General features: G+C 37.4%; 1 protein-coding gene across 1 annotated transcript; it reads left to right on the top strand.

The window, feature by feature from the left end:
• The first annotated feature begins 8,971 nt into the window (after window positions 1–8,971).
• On the top strand, window positions 8,972–10,361 carry LOC124089034 (keratin-associated protein 27-1). The gene has a single exon (XM_046438913.2). It carries the CDS (start codon window positions 9,000–9,002, stop codon window positions 9,615–9,617), a length of 618 nt encoding a protein of 205 aa, XP_046294869.1. The 5' UTR covers window positions 8,972–8,999; the 3' UTR covers window positions 9,618–10,361.
• Window positions 10,362–11,998: the final 1,637 nt, after the last annotated feature.

Genomic DNA, 11,998 nt, shown 5'->3' with positions numbered 1-11,998 from the left:
CATCTGAATCTGGGTTCTATCAATCATCTTACTAAGTTCTAATCTTGTTGACCAATGTCATCAGTAACTCCTCTCCCAATCCTTACCCTCTTCCTTATATACAAAAATGGCCCTCTTGTTCCCTGGTTGTCAATTTCTGACCCTAACATTGACCACAAACACTTGCTCACATACATCATTTGAGAAACCCTGTAATGAATGTACTCACTCAAAATAAAATATTCATTTAAGATGCAATTTATATTGTTGGATTTTCTTCCCAAATTCTAGGAAAACTGAAAATTCAACCTGATCAATTTATTGCTTTGGTATCCAGGTTGGTTTGTTTTGTTAGGGTATTGGTGGTGAAATAGTAAAGGGATTATTATTAAATTATCCACATGCATAGTAAAATAGGCTTTGAAACTCTATGAAGTTAGGGATTTGAACAAAACTTTCAAAAGCCTTAGATATTTTTCTTTCTCAAAATGTGGAAGTAAAAAGATATTGTTTGAATATATATACTTTTGTTAGTTAAAACTAGATGTAGAAATTAAACTGATTCCTCAAAAATGCAGATCCTTAAGTCTAAGCCACAAGGTCTAATGTAATAGACTGTTTGAGAGTTCTATTAGAAATGCAGAGAAAAAATAGATTTATATGTTATGGTTATAGATGAAGCAAAATCGAACTGAAAAAAATTAAAATGATGATGTATGATTTTTTTAGTATCTTTTCTTGAAGTCACCCAATATTTCCTGGTAAAGTAATCAAATGCCTGAATCTTACTCATAATTATTCAATATGTTCTACTTATTGAAGTATAGCAAATAAAGAATACCATAAAACTGGACTCAAGGATGAAAATTATAAAGTTGATATTCTATTATTTCTATTAGCTTTAATTGAACAAAAATCATTACCTTAATTTCTGGGGTACCCTATGCCAGCCACCCTATGGATATCCAACCAGTGCCAGGTGTCCTACTATTGCCCAAAGACCTCCACACTCTACAGTTAGTCCCAGTTGACTTAACATTGCATCTCTGGGCTTTGGGTCCAGCAGTAGTTGCTGCCTGGTCAATGATTGTAGAAGGTGCTACTTACTAGATTGTGAATCCAGTGACTTCCTTTCCCTGGGCTATGGATCCAGAATCTGTTGACCAACATAGTTTTTTTTTTTTTTTTTCTAGGACCTTCCAGTTTTCTTCCTACAGACAAGCTTATGGATCTAACTTCTAACTTTTAATTTAAGGACTTTATAATTACTTTTTCAAAGTCATCTCAGCTGTCCTCTAGCTAGATCCTAAATTTGACCACCTAGAAGAACAATAATCAAAAGAATAATTCTATTAATAGTAAAATAATTTTCATCTCATAGCATATCCATCTCTTTTTCTCCTATTTTATGGAGCCTCCCCTACTTCTCTGGTTAAAAATGGAGCAAGAGCCAGGCATGATGGTGCATGCCTATAATCTCAGCAGCTCAGGAGGCTGAGGAAGGAAGTTCAAACCTAGTGAGAACCTGTTTCAAAATAAAAGAAATTAAAAAATAAAAAGGGCTGAGGATGTGGCTCATGGTTAAGTGCCCCTGAGTTCAATCCTCTGTTTTTTGTTTTTTTTTTTTAAAAAAAAGGAGCAAGAGGTCAAGCTTTTACTTCAAATAAATTCCTTTAATATTAGATCAAGGTAGTTGCTGTTTACTCTTTCTTTTCGAGATGTATATTTGGAATTCCAAATCTATTTTCTTTGTCTAAAAATGAAATATTTAATTTGAGGAGCAGGAGTAGACTTCCTGATGAGAAGACTTTTCTAACAACACAGAGATAGTTGCTAGGAATTTCTGCCATGTAGAATCAGAACTTGGACAGGTTACCCTCTAATTTTCTATGATCATTTCAGCCTAATTAGGATACTTCACTCTGGTTAAACTACTATTGGACAAGATCCAAAAAAGAGAAGTTTCAGTGATGCTTCAGGAAGTGTTATCTGGCAAGTTTTGATGAGATAAATGTCAAAATAGATTTCCTGAACCTCCTTCCCAGACTTGTATAAGCCACAAGAGAATGCTGAGGTTTTGACTTTACGTGACTGCAGTGGCTCATTAATGAAACGAATATTTTAGGTATGAACAAAATTAAATGGGTATGCATTCTATTACAAGAAAATGAATGAAGTTCTAAGATTTCTTATGTTGATAATTAACTCTGTTTCTTCTATTTGGTCACTATAAGACCATCTGTCTACAAGTTGAAGTCATCTGAGAACAGTGTAAAACATGGCAGTGTCATGGGTAGATAATCCAGATTGAGGAAAGTCTTTACCTCTTGAGATTCTGGATTTGGCTTTGCATGTAATAACTAGATAGTCTATTAGAGTCTCTTGATAAGGAAAACACAGGCATCTCCATATTCAAATATATAAGCAGAAATACAGAAATAAAAATATATAAAGGGATGTGGGTAGTCCATGTCCATTCCCCCTCCGTTGTTTTCCTCCCCTCTCCTCCTGCTATGACACTTAGATTTTTGCTTGTGTGTCTCTCCTCATCTTACCAGGCTGCCCTTTAAATGAACACAGCATTCTCCACTTCTCAGCACTGGATCCAGCAAATCCGTGGCAGGTGCCTCCCCACTGAAAGAGCTTGCTCCAGGAAAGCATGAGCATGGGATCTGACGTAACCCACGAGAAACAAGGAGTGGTGGAGGAGCTGTTTCTGCAAGAGTTTTTCTCATGGGGTTTCTTGAAGCAGCTCTCTCTGCCTCTGCATTTGCCATGTGAAATGCTGGGTCATTATTTTATATGACCTTAATATAAAATTAAATTAAACCCCTACATGGAAAAATCCAAAACCAAGAGGAACAAAGTTTGAACCATGTAACTTCTGGCCTTGGATTTATGCAAGCCATTACAACATGTAATTGATCAAGCCTTTTTGAATTACAATTTCTGTTACTGGAAAACTAAGGTGTTTGTAAATTAAACACTCATTTAAAAACCTTAAACGGTAACCCTTCTCAATGAGGTCCCCTTAATATAATCTCAGTTTGAAGCCTATTTCTGCCCTCTGTCCATCCCGTTGTCTTCCCTCCTCATCTACATACAGTTCACTAACCTTCACCCCATCAAAGCTTCCTTCTTCCAATTCCTTCAACACATTGGGCAGAGCTGACCTCATATAGTCTAGAACATCTACAAGGAAAGCCACCTTTATTTTCTCCTTCAGAGCCCATGGAAGTATTATCTTTCCTCAACCCTTCCAGATAGACCCCACAATCAGGAGAGTTGATTATTCCCTTCACAATGATAGCATATATGCACTTATATTTCTTTAATGACAAAGCCACTATTTTTAATATTCCCATTGTTAATATTACCGCATTTAATCAGTATGCTGTTTAATCTTATTGTAACTTCAATGCACAAAACATAATTTAGTCTAGCAGAATCTTACGAGTAGTAAATACTCAGTAGGAATGATTGCATAAATAAATGAAAGAAATAGAAGTAATGTGACAATCCTGGAGATATATTATGTCACTGCATTCAACATGCATTCATTTTTTGCCTTGAGCTCCTTTTAGATGAGTTAGTTGTCATCAATCCTCTGATTATCATTATCATCAAAATTGATTTAATGCAATCTCAATGATACATTATTACAAATGCATCACCCACACATGTGAGAGAACTCAAAAACAAATTCACATTTCTGGTTCTCACAATAGCAGAAAAATAACGTCACTCAACAAATCTCCAAGGCAGGCAGGCATGTGCATCCAGGGAAAGGAACCAAAATAAGTATATAATTGTTATAAGCCATGATACTTTCACTTCCAAGACATAATGGTACAGGGATCAGAGAATATGAACTGTGAACTCAGAAGGTAAAGGTGCCATGGCTCATTTTTCCCCCTTTACCATTTATCATTATGACTTGCACCGACACTGTTGTCCTCTAACGTTTTTCTTCTTCTTGTCCTTTTTTTCCTTTCTCTTTTGGGTTGCTTGAATCAAAGTCTGATACAACTGAATTGAAAATGACCAAGAATTACCCCCTACACACACACACACACACACACACACACATACACGGAATTCAAAATTACTTAAGAGAGGAAATGATGTTACTTGTGGTTCCTTTTATTCTTACATTCAAAAGATCTATTTATTATTAGAAACAGAGAAAGTTGCAAGGGGCTGTTGGCATAAACATCATTATTATTGTCATAGTGACATAGTTTTGAAGTATTCCAGAGCCTAAAATCATTCTTATTCCATATGCATTACAGTGTCTGAGAAGGGGTAGATTCTACATAATTTACTGCGTAGAATGTTACATGTAGCAAAATTTAGTTGTTCCCTTCAACCAAACTCTTTTGGGGAAGAGCAAAGTGTGATTGGCCAGAAGAGTTTCCTTTTTGTTCTGTTTCTCTGTAGTTATTCTCAAATACAATTAGATCATTCATTATGAAGTTGTGAATTTCTGCCAGCATGTATGGTGTCTCATAGTCCACTGACTTCCATCTTGTTTTTTGTCCTGTTAAAATTTGGTAAGTAGTCTCAATAAGGGTTAGATGGTCTTAAATGAAAGTGAGGATTTATTCAGTGGGTGGAAGGGACAACACATCATTTAATGTCCCTTTCAACTGTGATATGGAGATTCTGAGAGAAAGGCATAGGTTGTAATAACTGGAAAAGACCACAGAGAGCTTCCTATTTTAATTCTAGGGTATTTGTGGAGGCAGAGTGACAGGCCAAAGCCTGTATGTGAATGAATGGGACCATCAAGGCAAGGAGCCACATCCTGGTGCTCTTCCCTCTTGGCTCAGCATTTTTTCACTGCTGGGCAAGGTCTCTACATGGGTGACTTCTGACATGGATAATGGTGTAAATTAATTTAGGCCACTTGGCATACATTTGGTGGATGACATAAAACTGGAGAAGGATGAAGAAAAAAATCCTGGGAGTGGGGCATGAAATATGTTATCTAAGAAAATTGAACGTTTTATTTTATTTTACTTTAATGTGACTGAACAAGTGGTTTGAACTCTGGCATAGCCACATAATCAAATATAAAATTTATAAAAAATGACCTTGCTCAATCAGTAGCACAAACCAAGTGCTAAGCTCTTGAGAGACGGATACTAACTAAGTCTCTGTCTCTAATGGGAATGATTCAACCTTTAAAAAAGATTGGAATGTGAAAAACTACAGACAAAAACAACATAACCTTACACTTCTTGTTTTTTCAAGTGCTGGGAATTGAACTTAAAATCTCATACGTGCATGCCAAGCACACTACAGTCCTACAGTGTAATCCTAAACACGAAAAACATACTATGTTTATATGCTCTTATAATTTATCCCAGATTAATAATGCTATGAGAAGTGTCTGCTTGAAGATCCTTACCCTGTTCAGAAATAATAGCTACTTTTATTTATGTGCCACACAGTATATCATGGGCAATCTGGTACCACAAACAAAACTTTATTCAATCAGTTGGTTTGTAGTCTTTGACCTGATGAAGTAATCAGGTCAAAGAAGCTTAAGACAATTATTCAAGGTTGCAGTTTGTGACTATAGGTCTCATTAAAATGCGGGCATTTTGGCTCTAGATCCTTTTGATTGCTTCCCATACCAAATTGTAATATTCTGCCCTCTGGTGGTTAGGTGGTGTCCCTGCAGCTGTAATCATTTTTATTTCAAGACCAGCAGAAGCCAGCGAGAGAAGTGGGCAACCTTTTAGTATCCAGTCACTATATGCAATGAAGAAATTAGTTTTGTCTATTTCTCAAGAATACTAAGAAATAGGCTACATTACCATCATCACCAAAGTGCCTACCAAGCTAATACTTAGTTTTTAGTAGGCTGCATGAAACAGATCCAAGGTGACCAATCACTCTAGCATTTGCCATTCCATAGTAACAGCCAGGGAACTCCCTCTATAAATCCAGCGATGACTGAAATCTATACGGACATATACTAATTCAATGAAAATTATATGTTGAAATACCTACTAACTCAGCAATTAAATAGAATGTGCAAGTGAGTGTCTTATCCCAAAGAGAAAAGAACTTAGGGAATGCTCTTATTGACATATGACAGACCTAACGTCACCATTTGAACATTTGGACACTTGTGAGGTTAATAGCAGGGCTGTCAGTTGGACATAACTGTGTGAGAATTCCATCCTGCTTGATTTTCTGCTTTACCCACACAATTTGGCAACAGGACTCTGACTGCAGTGAAAAGTACTGCTCTTTTCATCGTGAAACCTTTTGAAAACATACCTACATACAGTGAAACATTACTTTAAGGTAATTGATGTCAGCTTGTGTACTACTAATAAGTGGCTTTCTTGGTAATCTTACTCTTTTTTTTTCCCCCACAAAAGGAGAGCTAAAATGTAGGCATAGGTGAGTGTTTGTTGTTGTTATGGTTTTGTTTTGCTTTGTTTTTAAGCTTAGTACCCTTGCTGATTCTTGAACATTTGGAATATATGGTTTATGGTAGGGCTTTCATGGCAGGCATTCAGGGAAAAAAACTGCATGTCTCTATGCATCTAGTTACAGTTTAGCAGACATTTGTATTTAGCATCTTCCATTCATTAATCTTTCCAAACACGTTTCTGGAGATCTTAATATGTGGCACCGCGTTGAGACTCACTGTCGCAGATAAAATAGTGAAGAAATGGTGAGCAGGCTCTTGCCTTCATGAATGCACAGTGTAGAGGCAGAAACAACAAGGAAACAAATAAAATCATCCTAAATCTTCTGAAGGTAAAGATAAAAAAAATTGATCCTGAGAAAGGAATCCTTTCTTTAGATGCAGTGGTGGAGAGGTAATTCTGAAACTGGAATCAAGAAAAGAACTTCAGATAGAGGGGTGAGGGGAGCAGTGAGGAGCCAAACAAACAGGTGACTGTGTGTAGGACACAGAGGCAAAGGACTCAGGGGCTGAGTGAAGGCCTCTGACCAGAACCTTGCTGAGCAAGGGAAAGGACAGAGTGGGAACAGAAGAAGAGGGTGACCAGGTGTTATAAGGTGTTACAGGCCAGGCTGAGGGGAACGGATCTTGATCAGGTATAGTAAGGTGTTGCAGGCTTGGCAGAGGGAAGCAGAACTATTCTAAGGACAATTTAATCCCTGTAGGGACAGTCCCAAGCTACAGTGGAAGCCTCTGTTCAATAGCATATAAAATACAATCTGCCTAAGAATCAAATGGTTTATGGTAGGGCTTTCATGGCAGGTATTCAGGGACCTTCAAACACACACTGATGGTCTTTCAAACTATCCATAATTTGCGTGTGCACAGTCAATCAAACTGAAAATATTGAGACGATAATATCCCTAATCCTTCAAATATCAAGGATGGTTTTTTTGGAGAGTTATTCAAATGGCCTAGATAATCTCCAGTTTCTTCAGATCTGAAAACAAGACTAGGGCCCTGTGCTAAGAATTATTTCTGTTCAGTTTCATTGTCATAAGTTGCGCTTGGTAAATTGTAGAATGTGTTCTAGAAATTATGCTGGCAGATTCTGTGTCGTGGGCATGAAACTGCTAAGTGCTGTCTGCAAATGTAAACCATGTAGGAAGTGAGCATCTGCCTGCAGTCACAGACCAAAACCAAAATAAATACAAACGAAAATCATATCAGAAACACAATTGTTCCAAGGGAAAACTATCAACCTGAGAAGCACAAAAACAAGCACAATGCTTGTGATAAAGCACAGTGATAATAAAAAGAGGCTGAAATTTACTGAAATAGTGGATTTGGAGACTAGGAAGACTATGGAGGAGGTGGGAGGGAAAGATATTATAAACTAGAAACCAATAAATTTAGATAGGAGGAACTAATCCTGGTGTTCTGTAGAAGAGTAGGGCAAGTGTAGTTGACACAATCTATGATATATTTCAAAATAACTAGAAGGGTCCAATGTTTTTCAGCACATAGAAAGGACAAATATTTGGTGAGCTACGTATGTCCATTACTCTGACTTGATCATCATTCATTGTATACATGTATCAATTTATCCCCTGTACTCCATAGATATATACAAATATTATGTCAATTTAAAAATTATAATGAAATAACTGCTCTGTAACCCCCATTCCCATAGGGCACTTTATAAATAATATAATGTACCTTCTTTTACCTAATTTTATGACTTTAATCATTTCCTTTATTTCAACAGTGATATTCCTTCCTCGTTAAATTTTATTCAATGTGTATGAGCATTGAGAAAAGGTGAAAATGACCTATTTTCCTTTTAAAAATTCAATTGGCAATTTGGAGGAAGAACCAGTAGCTTCTAAATGGCAATGGGAATAGGCTCATTGATGGGAGTAGGCTCCTTGTAGGACCTTCAAGGAGATGAGGGAAATAGAGTTTCATCACAGAGGGAGGTTGGCAGGGCAATGACCACATCCAGTACTTTGAGTGAACAGGAGAAAAAAATTGCTTGTGTGCAGTCCCCTCTCATCCCAACCACCTGGAGAGACTAAGTTCTGAATGCAGGCTCCACTGAATCCACCTCTGTCTAAAAATGTCTTTGCATTATCTTACCACATCTGCCCAGTTGGCATTCTCAAAACTCCAGTGCTGAATGTAAATCAGCATTCAATTGGTAGTTTCCACACTCATTATTGCTATTCACCTACTTGTGAACTTGGTGGCTAAGGGAAAAAAAAAACTGTCAGCTTGGATGACACGTAGGGACTCGCATCTGACAAACCCCACCCTAATGAGTCACCTTTGGAGCCAACATGAAAGCCATTTTGAAGATCCAAAATGGACTTGCATCTTTGTTAATAAGACATCATTTCCTATATAACTAACAGTGTGCTAATGAGATGTTATCCTTCAAATGAGCTTTAGCAATGAAGAGTAAAGGAGTCCTGAAAAAAGCCAACACCCAATTTTCTGAGTAGTATAAAGTCTCCCCTGCAACAAATTTGCTCTTCAAACTTGGCATGTTGAGGCCTTTTGACCATCTTCAACTAAGGGTTTTAGCAATATGCCTGAGAGCCACTGCCAGTCACTCAGGAGCTGCTGCAATGCCCCACCACTCTCTGCCATTGTACATGGCTCTAATCTTATAAGCTTTGAAGATGGGTTTTGTTTGCCCAGCAGCTGCCACAACAGAACCTGGCTCTTGGACAGCTCTCAAGAAACCCGCAGTGAAGCCACCAGCTGCCAAGTGACCAATTGTGAACAGGACCAGTTCAGAGAGGATACCTGTGCACAGAGTACCTGCCACTCCTCAGTTGTCCAAACAACGTGTTCCAATTCCAAGCCCTGTGAAAGGACAACATGCCCACCAGGAAGTTGTGCAGCAGTGCCGGAGAGTGCTTCTCAGACTTGCCAGCCAGCAAGCAATCGGCACAGAGCTTTTGTAGCCCAGAGATGCCAACCTGCAAGCTACATGTTGCAGTATCGTCCACTAAAGTCTTCTGTGTCTAGGTGTCACCAAACTCTGGAATATGAATCTAGCCAATGCCAATCTCAGACCCTTACATACAATTCCTGTAGCCCTCTGGTCGATGCTGCACCTGGGCCACAACTTCTGGAATCTTCTAGCACTTATGAGCCAACTTGCTGTGTTACTGGTGGTTTGCAATTGCCTAGTAAGTGAAAAAAAAATTGTAGAAGATATTATTTATACATATATATATATATATAAATTGATTTCTGTGATATTTAGGATATTCATTTCTCTAAATGTAAAATATTGTGTGTTTATTAGTAAATGAGCTTGTCTTTTTCTTCTGCGCTCTCCAAAGTAAGACTTTTTTTCTCTTTGGGGGATTTCTGGTGGTACGTTGGGATTGAAAAGCATGTTATATATTTTAGATCACTAGACATTATTTATTATAGAGCAATAAATTTTATCAGGGAATAAAATGAATCCTTCAAAAGTTAACCTTACACTTTGTTCTAATAGTTACCATCTCTAGAAATGATTGACATTGGATCTGCTTATTTACCAATGTGCTAATAAATCAGAAATCCATAAATGCCAGAATTAAGAGAGACCTAAGCCCATGTTTGTCTTATGAATTCAAATAGACTCAAATCTGCCAGAGACTGACTGCAGTTATTAACATTATAAACAACTAAAATCTGGGCCTATTCATTACCCATTCACCATTTTACCCACTGCATCAAAACACAACTAAGTGAGCAAAGAGATGGAATCTACTGCTTAAAAAGTATATTTGAATTCCATTTCTATGGACTCTAGGACCACAAAATCCCCAAAGATCTTTGAAAAATGTTGATTTCAAATTTAGTATCATCACTATTCTGCTATTTCTTTTACTTTTTCACTATTTCTTAAGTGATTTATAAGTTGGGGAAATGTTCTTTCTGTTAAATAAATTTATTTGGAATTATAGACTTGTTGTCAAAATATTATTTTATATGACTCTTGTGAGTTTTACATTAAAAAGTTTTAAATGATTTCTGCCTGATGAAAATATGATAAATATTTGAATAATAAAAGAATATGTTTCTTAAGTATATTTTTTCTACTATGAACCAGAATAAGAGAACACATTAGTGGCAGTCATTAAAAGATGGGAAACATACTTAATGTGAAAATCATAAAACCATGGAATCAGAATGTGTGGAATTCATTATTTTGATTAGATAGCATGGGTATGAAGGTTTGATTTTGTTCTTCTTTAGGGGAGCAACAGAGAGAGTGGCTAAGAGCACAGGTTTTGAAGACATACTTTCTGGGGTTGAAGTCTGAGCTGTGCTGAGTGAATGCTGTATGAATTCCAGTTGTAACTTTGCAAGTTATTTAACCACTCTACAACTCAGTGTCCTCAACCTCAAACTTGAGAGGATTCAGCCTTTGGGAGCTTATGGTAATAAACTAAAAGTTATCAGCATATGGAGATGTCAGGTCATAAACTCAGCACAGAAGAAAGAATGGAAATTTATAAATAAATAAAACCAGATAACTTGATATAAAGGAAATTTAGTCATCCCACAAAACAGAGATGAGTTGTTTCATAATTTTGGAAGATGCAAGCAATCCTACCAAAGGGAAAGGATTAATAAACAATTAGAGGAGACTGGCAAGTAACTCTGAATCTATGGCAAAGCTAATGCTCTTGACAATTTACCAGTCAGTTTTGCAGGTGCTTGCAGTGACGATTCCATGTGTCAAATTGATTAGGTCAAGAGGCAGCAGATGAAATATCATTTCTGGATGTGTCTGACTGGATGATATTATGAACCAGAATAAGAGAACATGTTAGTGGCAGTCACCAAAAGATGGGAAACATATTTAATGTGAAAATGTTTCTGTCTGGATGATATAAGCATTTGAATCAAAGAACTCAGTAGATTGACCTCCCTAATATGAGTATCATTCAGTCCACCAAGGGCCTGAAAAAAGCAAAAGCAGAGGAAGGAGGGATTTATTCTGTTTTGTTTCCTGCCTTCCAGCTTGAGATGGAACCTGGATCTTCCCTGCCCTTGAAGTGGTATTTGCATTATCAGCTCCAAGGTTTTCAGTATTCATACTCAGATTGGAGTCCTACCACTAGCTTCCCTGGGTTTCAAATCTACAGATGGCCGAGTTTAGCCCATCTTAATCATTATTCACAGTCATGTGAACATTCTTCATAATTAATCTCTTCATATGTATTTGTGAAATTTATACACACATGTGCACTATATGGTTGGGTCTGTTTCTCTGGATAACCCTGATTAATGGAACAGTATAGACTAAAAAGGAAGATTTAAACCTAAATCCTATAAACCAATGCTTACACAGGTGGTTTGGAGAGGGTGGAAGGGAAGGAGAACTGAGGGCTGTCTAAGAGAGGCCCCAAACTGTTCGATCTCATCCACAGTAACAGAGAGTGTCAACAGAAGAGCATCCCTGCAGCCAGAGACATTGATGTAAAGCTTTTGGCCACAGCAGTGGTGGCTGTAACACAGCAATGCAATAACAAAGAGAGCCTTTGTCTCATGGCAGCCTCTCAGGATTCCAATCAC

This window comes from Marmota monax, unplaced genomic scaffold (genome assembly GCF_021218885.2).
Source record: "Marmota monax isolate L192 unplaced genomic scaffold, Marmota_monax_Labrador192_F-V1.1 WCK01_AAM20220418_F8-fsc00125, whole genome shotgun sequence".
Classification (NCBI taxonomy): Eukaryota; Metazoa; Chordata; class Mammalia; order Rodentia; family Sciuridae; genus Marmota; species Marmota monax.
This window is presented reverse-complemented; position numbering and strand designations above follow the sequence as displayed.